We start from the raw sequence: 27,553 nt of genomic DNA on the forward strand, positions 1-27,553 counted from the left end.
ATATTTAAAAAAATATTTTCAATCATTGGATAAAAAAATCCATGGATATAGAGGGCTGATTGTACATAAGCATATGTATTATATCTTACTCTGGGGGCCATAATAATGAGATTAAGGATACCATCCCATTTATCCTGTCTACAAAGTAAGTAATGTACCAGTTTTTAAGGCTGCTGCTGCTGCACTATGGAACTGGTGCCATTTGACACAGCTTTAACTATCATGGCTCCATCCTATGGAATCATGGGATTTGTAGTTTGTTGTGGCACCAGAACTCTCTGACAAAGAAAGCTAAACATCTCACAAAACTACCAGTGTCAGAAATCCATAGTATTGAGCCATGGTAATTAACATGGTGTGTCAAACTGCATTAATTCTGCAGTGTAGATGCAGCCGCAGTCTAATGAAAACATTTTAAAGATGAAGATGCATGATGAAAAGGTGAAGCTAGGGAAAAAAGCTTTTAATTGCAATTTGTTTTCTCCTGCCAATTAGTGTATCATCCAGTGTAAGTGCTTTCATAGTTGGATCAATTTTGTTCTCCCCCCCCCCCCCCCAATCTCTGCTGATTCTTCCTCAGTGGGAATGATTAGCGGTCAAGTGCAAAGAACTTGCTTTGTTAACATGTTATTCTTGCTACAGTTTGGATCTTGTTCAGTTTCATTGAGACCATTATTTAAAGAGGACCATTATTTAAAGAGGCACAAATTGCAATCTACTTTATTGAGGTGGTGTTTTAATTTAGGATAGGCTATAAAAAGAGATGTTTTAATCAACAAAGTAAAGCTATTACCAATATTTTTAGACCAGAATCCAGTTGGATTCACAGAACAGGAGTTTCAGCTACTATGATCCAGGAGTGGCTTGGTACATTTCTCAGTGTCCGCCAAGTTCCCACTGCAAGGCACCAGGGGCCTCAGACCAAGACTGACTATGCACAATGGGACCTAGCTCCCTGAGCTTTTACCTTCTTTCTGCTGTGTGCTGCAGTGCCATCATTACAGACGAATGTTGTTGTTGTTGTTGTTGTTGTTGTTATGTGCCTTTGAGTCAGCTGTGACTTATGTTCACCTCATCATAAGGTTGTTTGTTTTTTGCAAGATTTATTCAATGGAGTTTTGCCACTGTCTTCCACTTAGGCTGAAAGTGTGACTTGCACAAGGTCGCGCAGTCAATTACCATGGCTGAGCGGGGATTCCAACCCTTGTTGTCTGGATGGCATACAGGCACTCAGTCCTTTAGGACTATGGCCAAGAGGCTGCCATCTGATTCTATAGAGAGATTGATTCCATTGTGTCTCATCAAACTTAGCAAAGGGTCATTCAGGAACAGACTGGTCTGCTCTTGGACTGGGATCCCCAGCTCCTCCACTCCCCTTCATAAATACCCGCAATCAATATTTTCTGCCCACCCCTGAGTGGATTTCTTTTTAATTCCAAAGACCTAAAACCAAGAAAATATTTCTTTACTCCTTTTTTCTTCATTAAGATTTTTTTTTAGTTATAGTGCATCAGTGTAATAGTACTTTTGCATTATATCACGTCATCTCTTTTTAAAACATTAAATTAGAAAGGAGATCAGCTGTTCTTCAAACCAAAGGATCACAAACCATAGCCCATTTTAAAGAAATCTTTGGGAGAGCTCTAGTATAGAACCAAGAAACCACTACAAACAGCATCAAAGAACAAGTGAATACAGAGTGACAACCAACAAATTCCAGTATAACTAAAAATATATATATTATAAGAATCCATGCATCATAAGACTGATCTTGAATAGTCCATTATCAAATTAGGTGAGAGTCCTGGCTTGTATTTTAATTTTAAAATGACCAGATCATGGAAATATCTTCAGATACCAAACATAGGCCCGTTACAGACGGGCCTAAAAGTGTGCGCTTTGCGCATGCTAGGATTAGAAAGGGGCATCCTTTACAGACGCCCCCAACCCTAGGACGCACGGAGCGCACACAAAATGGCGGCGACCATTCCACACGGCCGCCGCCATTACTACGTCATGATCACGCCACCTCTAAATGGGGCGGCGCGGTTGTGACGTAGTGGGGCCGCACGAGGGTGCCTAGTGCGCCCTTTCCGTGGCCCTGGAAGGAGTTCCGTTTCGGAGCTCCTTCCAGCTTTGTGTTGCTGGGCGCAGCCTTTAGATGTCTGCACCCAACGACCCAGAGGAGAAAGGGGCCAAGCGGCCCCTTTGTCCTCCTCCCCGCCGCCACGGGGTGTCCTTGGGGCTTGAAGCCCCAAGGACACCCCTTTCCAGGCCTCGGGGAAACGGCCTTTTGCCCCTTCCCTACAGCCTGGAAAGCGGCGGATCGGGGCCTCAGCGGCTGCCGCTCTGGCCACTGAGGCCCCGATCCGGCAGGGAAAGGGGCGGGTGCAGGCCGCTGCTTTTCGGCGGTCTGTAACACGCCAAAGACTCTAACAAGAAATACACTCATAGAAGTGTTCAAGGTATCTTACTAGATTTTTGTGAAGATTTGAAAAAGTACGGATAGGTAGTAATTACAAATAGAAAATCCCTATATATAATATTTTAAGTGTCTTGTAGTTCTGGGAGAACTTGGTAAGCAAAGACTGCGGAACACTTAAACTACCACATTATTAAAACTATCACTCTGCAGATCTTTTAATTACATAAATTGTGATTCATCTTATATACTTCCTATTAATTCGAACATTAGGGTGCCCTTGCTGTTCAAAATGCTGAATGTTTGAATGCACCAAGTATTCAAAAGCGGTTCTCATAATTCTAATGGTATGGAGAACATTTGCAGCCCAGTGACCACATTCTTTCATGTCTAATGGAGCTGCATGCCAGTGGGGGTGCAGGTGAGAATTTTTGTCCATGCAACAAGTGGTGGGAGATCACCTCTCTCTCTCTCTCTCTCTCTTCACATGCATATTCCTAGACATCCACACAGAAGCATACACAATTCATTCAGGCACATATTTTCACTCTCACACATCAGTCCCTATATCGCAATTCGATCTGAAATTGGAGAACAGTGGCACCACAGGGGAGTGTGGCATGTGTGGACCATACCAGGTGACACCCAGACGGGGGATGACACCCAGTTGGACCCTCCACCCCCTTTGGGGCAGTAGGGGCACATACACACCCTTGCAGGCTTTCCTCTCCACGGAGAAAGCCCAGGACAGAGGAAGAGGGCCAGTGTGCTGCCACCGCTACCCCCCAACTACCTTCTGAGCCCAGCAAGTACTTGGAAGGAATGGGGGGGGAGCGAGTCTGCTGGACTAAGTAGGCGGGGGGGGGGGAGTTGCCCTTTTGGTCCCTCCCACATAAGCCGCCTTGAGTCCTTATACTGAGATGAAGGTGGGATATAAATAAACATAAATATAAACATAATAATAATAATAATAATAATAATAATAATAATAATCCCCACCCCAGAAGCCCCGCTGCACCAGGCGACACCCAGGCTGCGGATGCCACTAGTGGAGGAAGCTCCCATTAGCTTCAATGGGAGGCTTTTTCACCCCAAGCAGAATTGCTGGTCTGGGCATGCTGGATGGATGTAATTTCTTCATGGGGATTGCAACATGTGGGAAAGAGAGTGATAATCCTTCTGTTCGCACCTAAATTTCAGATATGACAATCCCTCCAAGCAGTAACTTGGCTAGAAAAAAAATGCCCCCAACTGGGGCCAACAGGGGCAATTGCAAATTACGAGGTGGAGACCACAGAGTCTGGGGACAGCTGTTGCTTTATGTCTCCCTTACCCTCTATCAAAAGATCTCCGGATGGCATACAAGTGAAGTTCATAGAAATAAGTTAAAACCATTTTAAACTATTAATCCTCCCCTTCTTAGTTGCAGTTCTTTGCCCACCTCATCTCCTATGTGGTAGCCACACTTCTTTAAAAGCCTCCACTGGCTCCATGTGACATAAAAACAAGTCTAACTGTTGTGCAGAACTGAGACAAGAGGGGGGTGCTATGGAGCAAGAAGAGATGGTTGTGGTTTCTAAGAGTTTGTTCTAAAGCTTACATCTGGCTCACAGTGCAGAGGTTTTTCACTCTTACTCTGATATGGTCTAGATGTACAATAGATCATTTCCATGGCTCTTAGACTGTTTGCACATACTTGAAATTTAAGATCTACTTCAGAGGATCTCCTCTGAGTGTCTAAATCAGGAGAGGCTGAAAAAGAAATAAAGAAAAGGTATTTCAAATACAGTACTGGCACCTTAATTATGGAACACTTTCTCCTCACAAGTAAAGGAGGTACCAAGAGTTTTTAAAAATGTTCTGATAACAAGTCAACGCTTTTTCTAATTCACTAAGACATTCAGAAAACTTGTCAATTGCTGCTTATACTGATTTTACATTTTAAGGGATTCTTCAGTCTCTACTTCATGATTGACACCTGCCTTCTCATTTTATTCACCTCTTTTTTCTCCCAAGCTGCTTTTTGTAATGGAAAACCAGCACAAAAATATTTGCATAAAATAAAATTAAAAGCAACCCAGCCTCCCCATCTTTGTATGTAAGGGTGCATTTCTTGTGTAAAATGTATTTTTAGTCTTTAAGATCTAAGCAACTGCAAACATACAATTTTAGTACATTAAGATCTACAAAATGAAAAGCAAAGCCACCCCAAAAAATCATAACTATGTTGACTTGAAAGATCAACATCTTTTTTGATCCTTTGCGTACCTCTTTGTCAAGCCCTCCTCAACCCAGTCCCAGGGCAACTAAACCAGAGGCAGCTGCCTTGGCTGATCTGCCATTCTTCTTGTGACAGACAAGCTGTCTTGAGGAATCTACAGGAATGAAACTGATGTTGATGGAAAGCACCAAGGGGAAGTAACTACACCAAATACCACTTCTGCACATTTTAGGAAGCTTTCAAAAAATGACACAATGGATGTCAGGGCAGCCTTCAGTATCTTAGAAGATGGGTTTCAAGGAAAACCACCAATAATCTTCAATTTGCATTTAAATAGTCATATTTACACTTACAAACAACTGAATACTTTTTTTATAGAATCCTGAAGGGGTTGACTTGGAAATGAAAATTATCTCCTTCCCCAATTCATAGCAAAAGAAGCAAACAGGCCAGAAGATTATACCATGATGCAATATTAAAAGGAATACTGCACTTCTGTGTACAATGTACCTTGTAATAATAATAATAATTTGTTTTATTTATATACCGCTATTCCAAAGATCATAGCGGTGAACAACAAGTAAACTAATTAGCAAGTAAGCTAATTTGCCCCCAACAGTCTGGGTACTCATTTTAGCGACCTCGGAAGGATGCAAGCCTGAGTCAAGCTTGGGGCCTTTTGCTGGTCTTGAACTCGCAACCTTGTGGTCTTGAGTGAATGGCTGCAGTACAGGCATTTAACCACTGCGCCACCAGGGCTTGTATTCTTAAATCTTGATATACTGGGACCACAGAGCTCATGCTGCTTTGTCTTATAAAAAATACCACATTGGAACCAGTGAAGGAACTAAGCTAACATTTTGCTGTTCAGAGAACAATAGTGATGACTTCCTGCATTTTATGAAGGTTTAGATTGCTGGGAAGAAATCTACCGCAAGCAGGCTGCTAGAATATAACAAAATGTTTCAACAGAAATTATGGTTTGCTTTATAAAAGAGCTAAAGTACCATGAATGTGAAGAGCAGGAACATTTTGGAAAAGAGTGGTGGTGGAATAAAACACCTCTATTTAGTATGGAGTGATGATAAGTGAGGTCAGAAACAAGAGTGCTCAACAACAACAGAGAATGTGATATAGGCCTGTTACAGACTGCCAAAATAAAGCTGCTTCGGGTCTCTTTGGAGATATGCTGTTTAAATGATGCGTGCATCCTAAGAATCCGGAAGCTGCACCAAAGCTGCACTCCAGTGCTTAGGAATGGAGTGTGGCTTTGGCACAACAGGAGGGTAGACTTTGACTTAGAAGGAAGTAAAAGTGGTTCCATAATGGAACCAATTGCCTGGAGAGGTGGTGGGGGTCTCCTTTTCTGCACTTCTTCAAAAAGAGGCTGGACAAGTGCCTGCTAGGGATGCTTTAGTTAACTGGAGAGCCTGGACTGAGAAGGTGGTTCGACTCAATAGCCCATAAAGCCATTTCCAACTCTATGATTATATGATTCTATTAATTATATCCCCTTTCAGCAATATATATCCCTTAATCTTTTATTTTAAAAACAGGCAACAGCTAAGTGATGTGTTAAAAGGTAAAGGTAGTCCCTTGACATGAATGTCTAGTTGTAACTAATTGTAAGGGGCAGTGCTCATCTCCATTTCTAAGCCGAACAGTCAGCGCTGTCCAAGGACTGCTCTGGTGGTCTTGGGGCCAGCATGACTGCACCGAACGCTGTTACCTTCCCACTGAGAAGTGGTACTTATCTATCGACTTGCATTTGCATGCTTTCGAACTGCTAGGTTCTCAGAAGCTGGAACTAGTGAGAGGAGCTCACCCCATCATGCAGCACCTGGGCCTCAAACTGCCAACCTTCTGATCTTCCGATCATCAGAATTGGCGTTTTAACCACTAAGCCACTACATAACCACTAAGCCACTGCATGTGATGTGTTAGCCTATGTTTAATCATAATATTCTCTATCCCACATGAATCGTGTGTGTTACATCAGTCCCACATCTACCACAGCAACCTGATGACCCTTGTTCTTAGGGAATTTATCATTCTTCTCACCTGAACCTCTGAAAAAAAATGTCCTAGGAAATAAGGTCTTTCACATAGTAAACATCTGGGTGTACCAAAAAGCACCTGCAGCCAATCCTACTATACAGAAGTATAATATTAACTGAAATATTTCTATCCAGTTTCTACCCCACAAACCCTCAAGTCAGCTATTATTACAAAAATTAAACCCGTAACTGTACAAACATTTGAAAAAAAATACAGCAGGTAAAAGCTTTGTATTAATCATACAAAGCACATGACATAAAATGCAAGCATGAAAGCAAGCAAAGGCATGCAAAAACACGGTGGTGGTGGCATTCTGTTGGTGATGATGGTAATGATATTCTTGTTCTTGGTATCACAATTCCAATAGAGAAGTGGTCCACTGAGCCTCAAGGAGCAAAAAACTCCATACCCTAGGTGTCCATCCTTCTCCCATGGAATCACCAACTGCAACTCCAGTGATATTGGGACAATACAGGTGTTTGCAAACGTCAGTCACATTCACATGGTATATGTTTAGATGCACACTTTAAAAACCTAACAGCATAAACTAGAAAGTGCCATTCACACCAAGAATTTTGGGCAGCAACACAGCTGTTTAAACATGAACACGCTGTTCAGCTGCAGACTAACTATGAGCATGGCAGATTTACTGGCAAAGCTGCTGTTGTAAATCTGCCATGATGGGCCAGTTTTCTTTTCCTTTAGTTTTATTTTATTTTTATTTATTTTTTTGTAGACCTAACTATTTCCAGTTGCCAGCCTTGCAACAATCAACTCTGGGCGTAAATCAAACTCTGTTTTCCTCCTCCCACAGATTATCACTGGAAATAACTCCGCAATCTAAATTAGGGCCTCAGTGAGACTTGTGAGCCTTCCCACAGTCTTCAAATTAAACCCTGTATGGCACGGGGAGAGGAAAGTCAATTACTCTCTGCAGAAATGCCCAGTCTAGGGACCTCCTTATTGGAAACTTCATAAACACTTTTGTGAATATGCACTAAAGTATAAAACCTTGTTAAACAGACACAGAGTGGCTTGGTATTTGTGCTGTTTGAAGATTCTCGTGTTTTAATTGTGGCATGTATAGTGGCCAGGTGAGTGGCATTTCAGACCCAAAAGGAGAGATAGGAGAGCTATCAGAAGAGTGCATCTTTGTGATATCATAGAGGTGAGTTTACACAGCAGTGAGGCAAGCTGGAACTGTATGTGGGTCAGGCGAATGAGGGAAAGGGCATGAGGCTAATTCAGTTAAATGGACAAGGAAGTGGAATATATCTTGGTTAGCCAAGCCAGAACCAGAAGTGGGATTTTACATGCAATCTCCTTTAGAACAGGGGTTGCTCCTATGTGTATCCCAGTATCCCTCACTGCTGGCTATGCTGGTTAGGGAGGCAGAGACTAGCAGTCCAATAACTTCTGGAGGACTCTACAATTTCATCACCTTCTTAAGAGCTACACAGTGAAGTCCACACAGAATCAGGACTTAATGTAATGGGTTCCTATGTTTTATGTAAAGTCATATTGAAAAGTTCAAATAGATCCTTACCATTTATTGCCAACTACATCTGCAGAATTCAGAGGGCTGGGTTTTTTTTATTTTAAAAAAATGCTGTAGAATAACACATTTTTTTCATTATTTGAAACTGCTGATGTTAATTGAGGAATGTGTTTCTGGTTTTTGAGTTATGGTCACTTAGGCCTGTTACAGACAGCCAAAATAAAGCTGCTTCGAGTCACAGTGGAGGTATGGTGTTTCAATGATGCATGCGTCCTAAGAGTCCAGAAGCACCACCAAAGCCACGCTCCAGTCTTTAGGGCTGGAGCGTGGCTTTGGTGCAACTTCTGGACTCTTAGGACGCATGCATCATTGAAACACCATACCTCCACTGTGACTCGAAGCAGCTTTATTTTGGCTGTCTGTAACAGGCCTTAATAAACAATGTGTGGCCTGAAGTCATTCAGTCATTCATTTGTTTTGGCTAATGAACTGTTGTATCAAAGACTCTGCTGTTTTAGTATAAATGAGGCCCCATTTAATCTACTGCCATATGAGTGAATTTTGGCTGGTGTTCTCTCTGCACAATTTTACAGTGAAATGCTCTGTACTAGACTAGACTCACCTATAATTAAAGATATGGGTTATTTGTTCAAATCATAGAACTTCACAAGTTCTGCCAGTATTTTCACGAGTGGATAGAAATGCCTCCCTTTTTGTGAACTCATGACTTGTAAAAATGTTTCCTTATTAATCTTGTAAAATCTTCTCACTTTCCCTTAGCCATGTCCTCCAAGGGGCTTCCAGAACAAGCTTTTATTATAGCAATTACCCTTCCTCACAGAGAGAACTAAGGATGTGAGATAAGTTCCAGACATCAGTATCATTCATTATAAATCCTTCCATATTGTACAACCACTTCTTCCATCTTTTACCATAGAACATGAAATTGTTAAGGAAAAGACAATATTTGCTCAATGTCTTTTGACTATTAGGATTAGGAGACATCCATCTGGAAGCACTGGAAGTACCTAAACCTGAAGCACTTGTACAACATAAATTGAACTGAGACCATACATGTGAGATTAACCCAAATGGATCCTTTTAGTCCCCTTGTGCCACATTTTGCTGCCCAAGGTCTTAGGTCCAGATTATCTGAGAGATCATATCTCCCCATACGAACCTGCTAGAGCCCTAAAATCTTCAGGTAACAACAGTCCAATAAAACATATATACAAACAATAATAAAATTTCCCTAATTCCCTTAACCCTCCCTCCTTCTGGTAAAAATACACATAAATGCCAAGATACAATACAATATCCCCAGTACAGTGTACTTAGTTACAAATTTTGTAACTAAGGGTCGACACAGGTCGAACTATTCCAAGAGACCATCAGGAGAGGAGGTGAAAGAGTGAATGGATCAATTTGGTTAATTCAGCTGGAGGTCAGTCTGGAAAGGCTTTCTCTCCATCTCACCGCCTGGTGAAGACATGAGAGTCTTTTTGGTGGCTGCTCCTGCCTTCTGGAATGCCCTTCCACGAGAAGCAAGGCTGGCCCCCACCTTGCTTGCCTTTCGTCAACAAGCAAAAACTGCTTTATTCAGGCAGGCATTTAATGTATAATCATAGGGTGGCTTGGCTGTTTGTTATATAGTGTGGATATCTAGGTTTTAGTACAGGTTTAATGTTTGTAATTTTACATTGTTTTTAGATGATATTTTAACTGTTTTAATGTACAGTCCACCCTTATCTTATGCAGCGGATCCGCCCCCCCGTGTAAGAGAAAATATGCATTCGGATGCTCAAGCCCCATTCAAATGAATGGGGCTCATGCCCACAGTGGCGTGGCGGCGGTGCGCAGGACACACACCACGGGAGTGCACCCCATTCATGTGAATGGGACGCACCACCCTTTGCTCCCCATATGCTCAAAGCCGCATATAATGCGCCTGCACTGTAATATGTTTTTAGAATTTTTATTTGTGAGCTGCCTTGGGTCCATTTGGGAGAAAGACAGGACAGAAATTAAATAAATAAATGAATGAATTCACACCAAATCAGTCAACAAAAGAGACATTTTACAATATTGTCACCTGAAGAGTTGTAAACCATATCCCCAAATTACAGCCACTTACCATAAACAGCTTTAAAAAGAAAAGCAGCCCCCTCCAAAAAAGGGAGATCCCAACAAATTATCACATTACTATTTATTAAATTTTACTGCTTGTCAAAACAAACATTGTTTGTGAACTAGTGTGCAAAGGAATCTTCCAGATTTGTCACTCCGAAATCTCTGCAAAGAGGACAGGGTGTGTGTGTGTGTGTGTGTTTGTGTATATATCTAAACAAATACATTTGGTTTTGACCAATTTGTGCATCTCAATCCTGCACAGAACTCCACATAACAGTAGCCCTCATACATGCTGATTGCATGAAGCAATGTGATTTCTAAGAAGAACCATTGCTGCCTTGCCCCTGGTATTCAGCACAGAACTGGCCTCACTTCTTAGAAGTCCACATGTCTTCACATCTCCTTTTAAACAAAATTGCCTGTGTATCTCATGCATAGACCTCCATGTGACCAAGACTCTGAACCACATTAGAGTCCCAGCTGTATGGAAGGGAACACACACGTTCAAATATTGATGTACATAACAGTTTTTCATTATGAGTCCCCTCAAAGATTTAGATACCTACATTACTAAAATTCACATAAAAGATTTTCTTTATTTACAGAATGTGTTTACATTTGAAGGATAATTACCACATAAGGATTCTGGGTACTACCATGCAATTGTGGCTAGAAGAAGTTTTTGCTGAGAGACTAGTCACACACTAGCATGGAGGCCTTTTAACAACAACAAAATATACCCTCTGTCACATACAATGGAAGTTCTGACAGAAGCATGAACTTGCAAATACAATGGAATGAGATGGGATAAAGAGATAAGAAGGACAATTGGAAGCACGCATATATGATAAGCTGGACTGTGTTCAGAGGAAAGCAATTAAGAAAGTAAAAAATCTGGAAACCAAGCCCTATAAGGAACAACTTAGGGAACTGGGTATATTTAGCCTGGAGAAAGGTGACATGATAACCATTTTTAAATATCTGAAGGGATGCCACATAGAGGATGCAGCAAGCTTGTTTTCTGCTGCTCCAGAGACTAGAATGCAAACCAATGATTAAACTTTAGGAAAAGAGATTTCATCTAAACTTTGGAAAAACTTTTTTTCCTGTAAGAGATGTTCAGCAATGGAATAGACTGCCTTGAGAAATGGACTCCCTTTCTATGGAGGTCTTTAAACATAGGCTGGGTGACCATTCTCAGAAGTGCTTTAGCTGTGTATTCCTTCATAGCAGGGGTTTGGACTACACAGCTGTTGCAGTACCTTTAGTGCTATGGTGCTATGATTCTATGAATCAGTTCACCTTTTCCATTGTATGTCGTTATTTCTCAGAATGTGGTATCAAGTATTACAATTACTTTTTCAAAACCCAGACAGACTACAATATATTGCTCAGCTATTCTCCTCCAAAAAGGAGTGGGTGCGGGTAATGAGCCATCGAGGCTGGTCTCATTAGTACTCCCTACAGGTAAAGGGCTGCAGTCAAGGTGAAACTCAAGACATGCTTTTTGTTCAGTCTGAGAAAACCAGACAATAGAGGAGACTAGAGATGGGCCTCCAAGGATGCCAAGATAATGGAATTGAAGGAGGGAGGAGCTAAGCCCCAGGAACAATGCTTTAATTCTGTGGTTTCCTCCAGTGCAATGGATTTTTAAAAAGGAAATGGAGCAGATGCTCCCCAAGGAGGAAAAAAACTCGTAATTGCTTCCTTATCTAGAGCTCTGTACGTTCTGTAAATGCAGAAATGAGACTTGAAGGAATTTGTGCTTATCTGGGAGAGAAAACTGTTAACAGGAACAAGAGCAATCATCTGCATTTGTTTTGGGTTCTTTTAGGGGGAGGAAGAAACAAGAGATAGAGAATAGCTGGTGGTGTGAGAAAGAAGACACATAGGAACAATTGATATATTATTTTCTGCTGTTTGTTTTCCTCTTCTCTCCTCCTCATGCAAATAACTGACTTGCAGGAGCAGAATAAAAAGTAAACTGGAATCCAACAAAACATTGCACAACAGCAGTGTCTCCTATTTACTACATATCTTGTGTCATTATTATAATTACAAAGCTTTCTGCTGCTGTTTGTTCTGTGCCCTTCAGCTTAGTTTCTGTAAACTAACTTGAAACCTGGTGAGAGGAAAAGAAGGAGGAAAACTTGTGGGATATTTCTACTTCCCCAATATTCCACGATAACAGAAACATCATGAAAGAAAGAGTGTAATAGCAGGAAAAAAATCTACTTAAGTAAAATGTCATATGCTGTTGATACATTATGTTCAACCCCTACAGAGGGAAACAGTTTGCTAAAACAACTACCATTTTTGGGTTGTTGCTTAATGTACCAAAATTTTTGGAACAGTTTGTGACTTCTCAGACTCCCCTCCCTACATTCTTATCAAAATGAGAAGGAAACTCAATTTAAAATTTAATCAAAGACAACTAACCTCCAATTGTCGCAAAGGATCATGAAAAATTGAACTGATATGTAGTGCCATATTTAGGGTTATTTTAGTACTGCATAGATACACCATAAATATTTTTGTGTATAGATTTCTTCAGTAAAGCAGGGCAAACCCATCATGAATGCAGCCCTTCAGATATTGTTGGACCCATCAGCCCTTGCAAGCATAACCAATGTGAGAAATGCTGGGAGTTGAAGTCTAACATCATTATTGAGCTACATGATTCCCATCCTTGAAAGACTTCAGTTTATCTTTTCTTATCTATGCACTCCCCACATTACATTTTCATATTTATTCTCATTGTTAAATTTGTTTCAAACATTTCAAAGAAAGTAGCGCCAATGCGAAAATGTACGAAATTGCACAGTAGCTCATCACACAGAGAGACTATACAAGTGCGAATGTGAATGAAATCATCACATGAGTACGCATCCATCAACTTCTTCACTGCAAATTAGCATGTTTGCATGTGCGCATGGAGGACAGGATTGTGTCTGGAAGATTTTATAATTCCAGACCCAAGGACATCCCCCCCCCCCCAAAAAAAAAAATTAGAGGTGGACAGGAATAAGGAGGAGGCAGGAGGCATGCTCAGGCTTCTTTCCTCCGAAACAGCTGCTTTCCTCTTGGCACCCAGGGAGTACAGGAAGGAAAATCACAACAAAGGATCATGGGAATTGTAGTCTGTTTCTAATGGGGGGAATCCCATGGCCGAACTAGAGATGCATTTCATACTAATGCAAATTCAAATTGACTGCAAATTCACAGTGGAAAAGGATTTATAAATTAGATATCTTTTTGAATGCAGCTATTCTTGGGATGACTCTTGATTGTGTTTGGATTGCCTTCCATTGCATTCAGCGTCATTTGATATTCTTTTATGAAATCACGTGAAATACCCTGAATTGACCTTTGGTCAATCTTCCAATTTTCCCCACATGATAAAGTCCAGAGAGATGAATGAGGATCTGCTTCTGCCTTGTAGACTCATCTACTTATAACAGGTGTGGGCAACTGTGGACGGATAGGTAGACTGAAATAGTCTGCCAGGAGACCTTGGAGTGCCACACTGCTGCACCAGCCCCTGCAAAAAAGAAACAAACTATTTTCTCCTCAAATGCCCTCTGTGTGACAAGAGGGCATTTTCACCATGTCTGGGGGGCCTTGCTGGGCCATTTTAAGTCCAGAAGAGTTGTTTTTTAAACCACAAGTCACTTCGTGTTTTTGTTTTTTTAAAAGGTCTTTTAGGGGTCCAAATTGGCCTAGGTTTGGCCCAAAATGTGGTGAAAATACCCCTAGAGGGCATTTTAGATTAATAAATAAATAAATAAATAAATAAATAAATAAATAAATAAATAAATATTGTTTGGCCCCTGAGGGGCTCACAGGGACCTCCAAATATGGTGGAAATGTCCTCTGCACCCCTAGAGGATTTGGGGATATTTTGAAGGTCAAATAAGGTGGGTTTTTTTTTTAATGCAGGGCCTTTGAGGCCACAAAATAGCCTCAAAGTCACTCCTGACTTAAACTAAAGGATTATTTCTCTTTCTAAGAAAGTAGGCTATTCTAAGAGTTTGGTCCACTTGACTAACCATGTCACCCATGCATGTACTGCATCCCACCAACACAGACATAGTTATTTATGGGGAGAGGGTCCCCCCAAAATGTGTGGAGAACCTGTAGTCCTCCAGATAACCATCAGCTCAAATCAATTCAGTATGACCAATGCTATGGGATGGTGGAAGTCATATGTTTCCTACATCTGCCTAAGAAGTATGATTTAGCAGTTGTTTGTAAATCATCAAACACCAGTTCAAGCATTGACACTATGTATTGCGCCCTTCAGCCCTATGGAGGAAAGTGACTTTACAAATAAAATGAATACACCAATAAATATACAGAAGTAAGTCCCATCAAATCAATGGAGTTACCCCAATAGAAAATATATTTAAAAATTGGCTTTTGGCCTACAGAATTTCATACTTTCAACAAACCAGTGTGCAAGACAGCATGACAGTTTTGTTTCCTTTTCATGTTCTTCTCTCTCTCTTGCTCACACACACACACACAATTTTGTCCTTTCTTTTCCTTAGGTGTCCAGAAGCTCCAGCTAGTTTCTCACTGAGTCAGTCTCTGCCTGAATGAAATAAAATTACTTGACACAGGGCAGAGGTAAACGGTACAAGTGAAAATCAACCGGAGTTAAATAACAGAGGAGCGCACATACCTCATCAGTTTTTCTCTGGACTGATAGATCATATGTTTCTTAAATAACTACTGTATAGCTGTTACTGTGGTACAGTACCTACTAAATTTAGGTATTTTAAAAAACAGAATCCGCAGCAGCAGTTCCAGGAACTTTCATGTTCTCTGGTAAAGAAAGAAATTGATAGTAGCAGCTAGCCTGAGTTTGGTGCCAGTGTAAAATCTGGATTGTTTTTTGTTTATGTGAGCTAGAAGCTGGCACAGAATTAACCCAAGATCCAGCATTCAGAACAGCCAAATAGTCTGTAGAACTATAATGTTTATTATATGGGAAGGTGATCAGTTTTACCATCTGTACACAAACTGTCCACATTAAAAAAAAAAACAATTCTTTATGGGTTTTACAACACAAGCCTGAATTTCGCCTCGCTCTGGCTGCAATTGCATTATTTAAATGAACAGAAACATACCAGGTTTGGTTTTTTTTTTTCTTATCACATCTCTCTTCAACAGGGTGACAAGCAGTAGCATCAATATAGGAGCATGGGGAGTATAAAACACACCAGGTGATACCTGAAGGAGAAGTGACACCATTGCTCTTGAACCATCTTTTTTTGGGCAGAAATGGGCTGAGGCACTCTCCTTAAAATGCTGAAGAGATGGGGTGAGTGGGCTCAGGCTCAGTGGAAGGAGAAAGGAGCGGCCCAAGGGTTTTTGAACTTTTAATATAAAATTTTTAATTAAAAATATTTTTTATTTTTGAAAAAAAATTAATTTAAAAAAAACATCACATTTTACCAAATTTTCACTTTAACCACATGAAACTATGTATATGTAAATGCACTGAGGCTGTGCGTATGATATTGTAATTTAAATAAGTTATTTTAGTTGTGCAAGTTGTTTATGTCACAAGTATTGCCATTACACTCAGTGACATATAGGAAGATTTATTAGTAATGTTAGTACAAAAAAACATGACTTAGGAGACTGTATGGTGTGGTATGGGAGGAGGTCAATGGGGCAGGTGACTCCATGACACCAAACCTAGTGACTGGTGGCACTGGCGACAGGGGCCATTGGCAGACCAGTGCTTTCTTTTCCGCATTCCCCTTTAACCCCACCTTTCCCCCATGTACGACCCAGCATGCCTTTCTTTTCATTGTATTTTTATTTGTAACACAATTCCAAAGTTAATGGAATGCAATTTAGTATGAAAAAGTAGAAAAATTTTAAAAACTGAGAAAAGGTTTTTAAAAGAAAGAAAATGGGCTGCCTGGGAAAAGCAAGGGATAGGGGGAGATGGGGAAAGGAGGAGGTTAACACCTCATGACTGCTTAATATCAGGGCTGCCACAGATTGTTACTTATCACACCTGTGGAGTAATGAGATGGCAGTGTGATTGGACACTTATTGATGGATTTTCCTGTCACTGAAAAAATGCCCAATTACAAACGTCAGAGGTACAGCAGCAACAGATCGAAGATGACACCATGCACTTTTGTTTCTTTTGTTACAATTGCACATGAGATAAAGTCCTAAGTATGCCTTTCCTTCCATGTGTGGTAATCATAGAGGAAGAAGTAGGAGGAGGGGGAAATGTAAGGATACAGAAAGTAAGGAGTAACATAATAAGTACCGTATTTTCCGGCATATAAGACGACTGGACGTATAAGACGATCCCCAACTTTTCCAGTTAAAATACGGAGTTTGGGATATATTCACTGTATAAGACTACCCCTCTTCCAATGCACACCAAATAAAAATTAAAAAACATCAGATTTGATTTCAATATGGTAATTTTAATTCAAATGATATGTAGGTACTTAGCAGGAAACCTTGTTGTATACAAAGCCTGCTTGGATTGGTCAGCTCTCCCTGCCTGCCCAGACCTTCCTGTCTCCAAGACTATCAGAGCGGTAACTGCTTTCATATGATCGTCGCATACGGTGGGGATGTGGCCGCAGCCATTCTTGAGTTCCCCCCACCATATGTGGCGACCGCAGATTCTCCAGTCTGGCTCAGAAGTTTCAGCACCTGTCCTATAAGATGACACCCAGCGTATAAGACGACCCCCGACTTTTGAGAAGATTTTCCTGGGTTAAAAAGTAGTCTTATACACCAGAAAATACAGTAGTCATGTTCATAAAGGCACATGTATAATTACATACGTTTACACTTTATACAGTAGCCCTCAAAATGCTTAACTACAGTGATACAAAACTACATGTGCCCATAAATAGCTGCATAAACCATGAACTTGGTTTGCATGTCATTATCCCTGAAAACCACCCTCTGAAAACACGCAAACATATACCAGATTTAACATGCAAGACCTGCAGAATATCAAAGGGAAAAAGCTTCTAAGCAGAAACGAAGCTACATCCATCCTTATAGTTTCTTAGTCATGCACTTCACACAAACGCAGATTTTTGTCCTTGGGCTAGGAATATAGAAAGCTAAATTTATCAGAGATTATATACAAAATATAAGACTTTTTCTTACTGTGAAAGCCCTCTCAGATATCCCTGAGGATGGACTCATAAAAACCTACATGTGAGGATAGGAGGGAGGGCTTATGAAATTTCAGGAAGCCTCCCTGCACAAAGCAAGAGCATAAATGCATCTATACCCTGACATAAAATACTAAGCCCACTTCTGAATGTTAGGAATAGGGAAATGAAGAATTCCCACAGTTGTCACAGCAAGATTCAGCCTGCTGAGGATTCCCAAGCCCTGTGAGAGTTCTTCCCTCCAGCACAAGAAGTGAAGCACCAACTATGGGTGGGTGGGAATATATGTTCTGAATTTGGCACAGAAATCAAACTCTGCATAGAACTAACCTCTTTTCCGTTTGTGTAGCGCACACAAACACACCCATACACACACACAAACACAGCAACTCCAAAAGAACAAGCTGATCAATCGCTAGAGATGAGCAACCTATTTTTAACCATCTAGGGAACAAACCAACATTTATCATGGTTTTAAACTTTGAATATTTCCAGAGGTGTGCTAAACTCCGGAGACCAAAAAAGAAGCCTGAAACAAAATACCATAATCTTACATCAAGGAGAAAGTAATACATTTTCTTCTTTACGGTGCAAAGACAACCCAAATAAGAATGTATATCTGACATGGTGTGATAGGGTCAAACTGCTTGTCCAATCAATCATTGCACAATCTGTTTTTACTGTCTCTCCATTCATGCAAGGAGGTATCCAAGACTTTCTTGCATAATAAACATAAGAGTGGTGGTGATAAACTTGCTGCATTTTGCATACCCCTACTGAAGGAAAATATAGGCACCCAGCATGTGCTTCCCACCAAAGGACTGACTCACTGAGGCTAAATAGTACATTTGTCTCTGCCAGTCCAACAAAATCATCATGGCATGCTGGTCTACTGTTGGCCTTAATCAGGCTACAGGTAAAGGTAAAGGTTTCCCTTTGATAGGATTGTCTCACCATGTAACCAAAATATGAAATCACACCCTTGGAACTGTGGGACTTCTATGCTTCCACCCAACTCTTCCCAACTTGTTTCCGAGAGACCCTGTTTTGAAAAAAACAACATGACCTCCTCTTGCTACTGGATTCTTTTGTATGTCCTGTTTCAGGGAGCAAGTGCCCAGGAGAATATATCCTTAGATCAAGAAACAAAAAGAAGGAACCAAGCTAGTCCAGGGTCATGCACAGAGGATCTGAAAGAGTAGATAAGTGATCAAAGCAGTGCAGGATCTAAGCACAAGAAGCAGTCCAAGCAGGGTCCAAAGTCAGGCAGGGAGTAACAGAAGAAAGGAGTCCAAAAAGCAAGCCAAGGTCCAGGAGACTAGTGACTACCACAATGCCAAAGATAGGGGCACTGTTGTTCTTCAGTACAAAACCTTGGCTGTGCTAATTTATAACCAGCTGTAACCCAGCATAGCTGGTCTCATTATCCTGACATTTTCTCTTTAAGGCAGATGATGTCCTTGCCTGTACCTTCTTGCTAAAAGTTTAGCTTCAGACTCACCAAAGGATGAAGTTCTTAGTCTCCAACTCCCTCTCTTGAAGTTCAGTGTGTGATGGCTTAGGCTCTGCTTCCAAGACAGGACTTGGTAAGATGTATTCAGAGGAGGGTTGCCATTGCCTTCCTTTGGAGCTGAAAGAGTATGACTGGCCAAAGGTTCACTCAGTGAGTTTATGTGGTTCAGGAGGGACTTGAACCCTGATCTCCAAGGGTCCTAGATCAACATTCAAACTATCTTCTCTTCTCTTATGAAACTATCTTCTCTTCTCTGTCTTCTGAAATGAGCCATAACTTTTGCATATGCCATTTTTGCTTATTTGAGCCAGTCCTTACTGAAATGCTTTTTGAGATATATACGTCTCTACCCACACAGCAGCTTTGTTCAAATAACACAGAACTTTTAAAATAAAACTTTCTGATATAAGAAATTATATTTATCTTACCTCAGAAAACCTTTGTATATCTTGAGTTAGAGTTCCAACTCTTTTCCACTGAAAATGTTTGAGCAACTTCAGAATTGCAGGATTCACAGCATTGTCGGATGGCACTGTCCGGAAGAAATAAGGATACTTTTTCTTATCAGCCAACTCTGGTGTTGTTGCAGCAAATGAGAGCTGGAAAAAAGTCATAGTAAAAAGAAATCTCCGTTACTTTAATCTAGCAATTTATGAGATACCAGACTTTGACACAGAAAAATGGATTGTGGACATATCTGTGTTTTCTTATTACAAACAAGAATGCCCCCATTAAGCAATGTCAGTGCCAATGGGTTCCCATTCCTTTAAAAAAACACCTCATAAAAGGCCAAGTCACATTCTTACCTAAACTGATCAGCATTTGCCAAAAATGCACTCACATTCCAAAATTTGCATAATTCCAGTTGACTCTTTATCTATATTTATCAAATGTTTCAATATAGGAGAATGTTAAACTGACAAATTTAACATTCCTACTTGCTGCAAGATGAGGTGGGTAGCCAAGGCCCCAGGCCCCACTGGCTATCAAGGCCATACTGTCCAACTCTTGTAAGGCAAATAATGTCAACAGTCTGTCTTTCAAATAAAGGTATATAAATCTGACAGTAGAAGGGAAATATTTAGAGAAAACTAGGAGAACATTTCATTTTCCCAGAACATTCTTTCACTGTCTTTAAAGTAATTCTTCTTAAAAAGTGGGGGGAGGACACTACAAAAGGTAATTGCTGTACACAAGCACTGATTTACAATTACATATCAAAAGTTCAACTCTATCATCTCTTATCTGAAACAGGACAGTACATTTATATGCCACCAAAGCCATTAATTAGCATCCCTATCCCCATGTTATCATCAACATTGCCTTGTGAATGATCACTGTGCTTATTGTACACATATTTAAGCTTAATGCAATTGTTGCAGTCTGTTTGCATCTACCCTTCACTGCATTGTTCACTAATTCCACAAACCTTGGCTGGAATCCGGAGTTTGATTTTGCTGGCACGATGCTCTCACCAGCAAAAAAGGTGGAAATGACTTTCATGGAATTCCCCCTTTCACTATTCACTATGGAATAGTTATAACCAATTCCAAAGAAACAAACCAAAGAAGAAAGGAAAACAGTATTGTATGTCAAGGATGTGCACACCTGTGAGGAGATGCACAACTAAGGATTTTATCGCACTGTGGGCTGCTGGCACAGGACGAGAACGGAACGGAAGGGGCCAGGAACGAGTGTGGACTGAGTGGGAGACGCATTTTACTGCACCAAAGTCCCTCCCTTGTTCCCTTCCATTCCCCCTCCGTTCCTGAGGGGGCGATTTTTGAGAACTGTTCAAAACTGTTCAAAACTGTTCTCAAAAATCTCCTCCTCTGGGGACGGATTGGGAATGGAAAGGAAGGGAATGGAACGAGTGAGGGACTTCCTATATGCAGTAAAATGTGTCCCCCACTTGTTCCGTTCCCTTCTAGGCACCTTTTGTCCTATTCTTGTCCTGTGCATGGAGCCTATGCGATAAAGTTCTTAGATATTAGAAAACAGGTAGAGACCCTTTCTGTAGAAATTCAAGAGGAGAGAAACAATAGTGGCCTTATTATTGGTGTCTACTATAGACTCCAGGTCAGACTGAAATTTTGGATTAGGCCCTTCTAAAACAAATGATCAAATAATCAGAAAAGAGATACAGTAGAACAGTAATGAGGAATATCAGCCACACTGATATTTGTTGAAAGTCACATTCTGCCAAGATTGTAAGGTCCACAGATTCCTCACTAGCCTTGCAGACAATTTTATTGTACAAATGGTGGAGGAAGCAATGAGGGGATCAGCTATTTTGGATTTGAACCTAACCAACAGAGATGAACTGGTCAATGGCATGGAAATACAGGAACCCTCATAAAAATTATAAGCTATTGTACATTGTAAAATCCTCTTCTTTTGATTACAGTAAATAAACAATGGAACTACTATCTATTCAACACAACACCTACTACCACTTCTCAAGGCACACTGGGAGCTGGCTGAATGATGACTTGTGACTCGTCATTCAAGGACATAATCCACTCTCCCTGTTGCACCCCTTGAAATTCCATTTTGAACCCCCAGAGAGGGAACCTCTTATTTGGGGGGCTTAGTGGACCACAGGCTACACATGAGTCAACAGTGTTGCAGCCAAACACACAAAAAATGTAATTTTGGCCTGCATCCACAGCAGTATAGTGTACAGACTGGGGGAAGCAGTAGTCTCACTCTAGTCTGCTTTGATCAGTCATCTCCTGAAATCTCCTGTGTCCAATTCTGGGCACCATAGTTCAAGAAAGATACCAACAAGATGGAACATGTCCAGATAAGAGCTACCAAGACTATTAAAGTTCTGGAAACCAAGACTTGGTCTGTTCAACTCCAAGGAGAGGAGACTGAAAGGTGAAATGATAGCTATCTTTAAATATCTAAAAGGATTTCATGTAGAAGACAGAGCAAGCTTGTTTTTTGCTGCTCCAGACACATGAAACCAAACCAATGGATCCAAACAGCAAAAAAAGAAAGAAAGAAAGAAAGAAAGAAAGAAAGAAAGAAAGAGATTCTATCTAAACATTAGGAACTTGGGTTTTTGTTTTGTTTTTTCACTGTAAGAGCTGGAATAAATTGCTTCCGAAGGTGGTGGCCTATCCTTCTTTGGAAATCTTTATACAGAGATTAGATGGGTAACTTTTATGTTCCTGCATGTCAGGGGGTTGAACTAGATGGTCCTTATGATCTCTTCCCAATATAAAATGTTATGATTCTATTATACAATGTCACTCTTGGGACAGGATGCAGGGGACTATTCCCTTGCCCTCTGAACCCTCTCCAAATATCTTATCTCCAGATTCTGTCACAAGAAGGACTGATACCACTGTTGCTGCTGTTTATCAGTGGGGAGAGGAGAGAGTGCGGAGACAATTTAAAATGCAGCTGCTCTGGACTCTGACGAGAAGGGAAAAGTGAGATACATTTCATCTGTGAGCAAGCCCTTGTTTCTTCTCCCCCTCCAAACTGAGAGGGATGTTTTTTCTCTGTCTGAATTGCCCCCCCCCCATCTTCCTCCTCTTGCTTCCCCACCAGTAAGCAGCACTCGCAAAGTAGTCCTTGCAGGGTTTCACAGTTACAGGGCAGGGGGGGGGGGGGGAGCATGGAACTGCATGGGCAGAATATTACACTTTACCTGCTTGATGTAGGATCTCAGCCACTGTCTTCAAAACTGGATTGCATCAATAGAAGAAGGAGACAGACTTATAAACTAAATCAACAAGGCACACAAAGGAAGGAGAATGGAAGGAAGGGTAAGCAGGACATCTATTCTTCAAGGCCAGAACAGTGTGCCGAGCTAAAAACAAGTAGTTATATTCAGCTTGGCCCAAGGCATTATTTCTTTGCTGGTATTCTGTCTTGAATATCAGTCAGAAACTCAATGAGAGCTTTAGCTGATAAATGGAATGAGATTGCTCTTCTCTACTGTAGTCCCAAGGCTACAGGCAGTGGGAGAAGTGAGTTCCCTTTGCCAAGGAAATAGAAGTGAATTTACTTCCACTGTTTCTTCCCTGGCCAGTGACTGGGGCCCAACCCTCCTCTTGGTTGATATCACTTGTGGGAAGCAAAGGTAGACTCCCAGTGGCCCTGGTCGATGCCAGATGCCAATGTGGGCTTTACATCTGCTGACCATTCCTATTGCAGTAGCAACAGAAGCAGCAGCAAGAACAAAATAATCCTATCAAAATGGCACCTTATTTTTTCATATGCTCATTAAGCATATGCTGATAATTAGTGACTGAATTGTACGATTGTAGCTGCTTGGGTCTATTGCACAAAACACAGGAGGAAGATTCTAATACTTCCTTAGTTTACTGAACAGAAAATTAAAAGTTATGAATATGCAGCAATATGGTAACTTATGTCCTGTACTCGCTTAAATGAAAAAAAATCATAATATTTGTTTAAAATTGGTCAATGATTATTAAATACTGGAAAAATAAATTTCAGTGATCAGCATGTATGAGCTACATTTCAATAGGTGATATTGCTGAATTTAGATTAAACTGTATTCACTGTATTTAATTAATGACTTAAACTAGAGTTTACAATTTGTATAACATGGAATAAGCACAACAACAAAGTAATCAGTAAAATCCATTTGGCTGTTTTTGCACTGGCACAGAAATTGAGATCATCATTAAACAATGTTGATTATTGTTTTTAATTTCAATATTTGGTGATGTCATCTTTAGCAAAAAAAAAAGGGCATTCTTCTTTTTGGTGTCTCCTTTAAGCTATTTTATAAAATCAAAGTAACAATGTGGAGAAATATTACAGATTTTTTTTTGTTCTTAATATTTCAAGAAAAATCAAATGTGTGTTTCAATTAAACAAAAAGAAGACATGCAGTTTAATTAGCTGTTGTCAGTCATTTGTAAGTTAGCAACTTACTCTTCAAGGGAGCCCTTCAACTTAATTTGTTTCATTTGCAAAGAAGTCTGAGAGAAGCTGAACAAAAAAAAAATGCTTATTTCGTAATACCTTCCCTTCCAGTCTAGGAGAAACGTGCCAGAGTGTGAAAGGATCTTGCACTGAAGATGACTGACAGGTATTTCTGACCCAATATGATGGTAGCAATAATAAAAGCTGTCAAACAGAGAGCCCAGGGCTCTACAAAGGAAAAAGATGTTAAGGAATTTTACTTCTAGTTTATTTTCTGCATGTTCTTATTTTGCTCACATTCACTTGAGATACTTCCATTTTCAGCATCTGTTCACTACTAGTAGTTAGCTCACAGTGTCTACCAAATCTTTATGACACAGCCTATTTCTGAGCCTGCAGTAGTTATCAATAAATGGCCATTAGAAAATCACTGCCCTTCTGTGATTACCTGGGATGATCCTTCAGCTGGGTTCAAAAGGACAAAACAAAAGGCAGGGAAGGATAAAAACAGATAAGCAAAAATACAGGGAGAATTGTTTGCCCGAGAGGCCTATGAGGAACTTGACGGTATGTCAACATTTATTGAGGGCAATTTGAAAAGACTTCTTTGGGCAGGCAAAGAGGGGAAGCTAAGCTAAGCAATGGCAAAGTCTTCAATGAAGAAATCATGAAGTGCAGTTTTTCTCACCCTTTCATGGCAAGCTGAACCTGCCAAGCCTCAGATACCTCCAGATAACTTCTTTCTTAACAGGGGCCATTCACTACTCTGGCCCATGTGTGCATACATACACCCTCGTAAATGAACATAATATTTCAAGCATATGATGAAGTGGACTGCCATGTACAAAGTCCATGTCATAACAAATTTATTCATATTTAAAAGTATTACAAGATTTAGCCAGGTTTGAACTGGCTACAAGTTAACATATAGATAATGTACATGTATATATACATCACTGCTCAATATTATTTCTTTGAGCCAGGAGAGCACGAGGGTTTAATTTCTCTCGCAAATTATTTGATGCATAAGGTACCAGATTGCAACCCACAGAAATGTAAAATTAACACATGCCATGTAATGAATAAATAATAAATCAAAGATCCAATAGCAGTAAATAACAGAAAATAAGTAAAACTGTATTCTCCAATAATGGGGGGGGGGGGGGGAATCTGTTATTTGTATTCTCTTCCTCATACCACTTGTCAAAAGAAAAGGTAAAATAGCAGGTGTTTTGACTTAGCTCCTTCAGACACCCACAGGTAGTATTCTGCACCTGCCTAGGGTTGTTCTTATTTCTTTGATAAAAAGGTTTCAAGAACGAACCTTCCTGGAAGATAGCATTAAGGGAAGTATTCTGCTTTAATAGAAAGGCTGATAGTTACAGTGGACCTTTGATATACGCTGGGGTTTGGTTCCAAGATCCCCCGTGGATAGCAAAGTCCATGGATGCTCAAGTCCCATTAAATATAATGACATAGCAAAACCGTGTCCCTTATAAAACATAGAAAATCAAGGTTTGATATTTGAAATTTATACTTTCTTTGAACATTTTCAAACCGTGGACACATGAATCTGTGTATAAGAAATCCATGTATAAGAAGGGCCGACTGTATTTCACAAAAGATGTACACACCAATTGCATTCACACAGGTCTTCTCCATGTAGAAGAGCCTAACCCCAACCTGGAAGCCTCCAGATGTGGGTAAACTACAAGTCCTATCATCCCTACCTTATGTGACTATGCTGGCTGGTATTCATGCAGATTGTAGACCAGCATAACTGGAAGGAACCAAATCTGAAGGAAGCAGAGGGAGAACTGTAAAGATCAGTATGAGGCACACTTAATTGGTCTTAGAAATTAATCTAACCATGAACATTTCTGACTGCTCCTATGCATGTGTGTATGTGCCTTTAAGTCACTTGTTTTATGGCAATCCCATGAACTTCACAGGGGTTTTTTAAGCCAAGGAATACTCAGAGGTGGTTTTGCCACTTCCTTCCAATGAAATATAGCCGACAGCACCTGATATGGTGGTCCCCCATTCATATAGTTAACTAGAGCTCATCCTGCTTAGCTTCCAAGATCAGATGGGATCTGGTGCCTTTAGTGTGTTTAAGCCAACTACCATCCATAAAATCTCTTGCTATGGAGAGCATAACAAACAGAATATTTGGTTCTTGCTCTTAGGCTGTTTAAATCATTTCTCACAACAGAAACACTATAGAGCATACACACACCCTGACATCTTCTCCGTCCTTTTGGAGAGAGGCATAGTTTACTGTGACTGATGTGGAAAAATGTATATGGAGAATAATGAGTCACTCAAATGGATAAATCTAAAATCACACTGGATATTCTGAAGCTCTTGAGGATGCCTGAAATAATTCTTTGGAACGATGAATATATATACTGATGGTTTGCCCACACAAACATTCAAAGTGACCACATACTTGTTCTTTGTTGCTTGCATAATAACACAGCAGCAGGTTTAACACTTTTAATAGTAGGGCTGGAGACAAATTTCTTTCCAGTCTGTTTTTGATCAGCATTTACCAAAATATTCAAAATTAAAATGTGGGAGGAAGTAGAACCAGAGCCAGTGTGTTGCAGTGGTTTCATTGTTGGTCTATGACTATGGAGACCAGGGTTTAAATCCTCACACGAGCATAAAAATCCACTGGGTCACTTTGGTCAAGTCACATACTCTCAACCTCAGAGGATCACAATGGCAGACCCCCTCTGAAGAAACTTGCCAAGAAAACCCTGTTAAAGGTTCACTTTAGGGTCACCATAAATCAGTAATGACTTGGAGGCACATAACGTAGTACAAGAAAGCCTAGTGAAATAAAGTGTCATATTTTTGTTCTCTACTATTTTTGGTACAAATAGTTCTCTGAAAACAATTATTTAAAAACTGCAACTTTAACTGAAACTGGATTTCTACCAAATGCCTTTTCCATTAAAATAGAGTTAAAATCATGTGGCCCATGAGCCACATGTATCATTCATTACTGCCTCTTTTGTACCCTAGAATTCCTCCCAACTGTTCCTTGAAACCACCATCAGAAAAATAGATGGGGGAAATAGTGATCCAACACCCTGATGGACACCTTCAGTTGGATCAATTTTGCTCTAAGACAAGAAGCAGGACCACCCGACACTCTCTCTCCTATCATACTTCAAAAGGTATTTTATAAAACCAGAGTGAAGAACACCAAAAAGGATGTCACTCTCTCTGAATTACATAACCAGGCAGCAGAATCACAGAAGAGGTATGTATAAAGTGAAACACACTGAGGCAAAAATCTTAACTCCACCAATAAGGTGACAGGAAATATTTTGGAGATTACTACTCAGAAAAGACCTATACGATTTACATTACAAACCTCATTAAAGATGTCAAGTCAGTGTGCTGCAGCACAATGAGGAACAGGTGAAGTACATGTCCTTGAAAATAGGAGGAAAAGAAGACTCAGGCAAGTCCTGATTGCTCAGCTTAATGACAGTACCAAAAAAAAATGACACAGAACAGCTCATTAAATGTATAGTGCACAGGACTCAGAAAACAATGCTGTGATTACTCACAGGAGTAATCTGTTTTGCAGAAACTACCATGAAAAGCT

The 27,553-nt window shown here is 40.3% G+C and overlaps 1 protein-coding gene across 1 annotated transcript in view; it reads right to left on the reverse strand.

Moving 5' to 3' along the window:
• LOC149316874 (gamma-aminobutyric acid type B receptor subunit 2-like) overlaps positions 1-27,553 on the reverse strand; it is a 360,242-nt gene that overhangs the window by 257,049 nt on the left and 75,640 nt on the right. Inside the window, exon 3 of the mRNA XM_089516428.1 lies at positions 19,443-19,613. Coding sequence (XP_089372554.1) covers positions 19,443-19,613 — 171 coding nt within the window. The remainder of the gene's footprint in view (positions 1-19,442; positions 19,614-27,553) is intronic.

Source organism: Sceloporus occidentalis, unplaced genomic scaffold, assembly GCF_023333645.1.
Source record: "Sceloporus occidentalis isolate IW3139 unplaced genomic scaffold, rSceOcc1.0.p SCAF_3, whole genome shotgun sequence".
NCBI classification, from domain to species: Eukaryota; Metazoa; Chordata; class Lepidosauria; order Squamata; family Phrynosomatidae; genus Sceloporus; species Sceloporus occidentalis.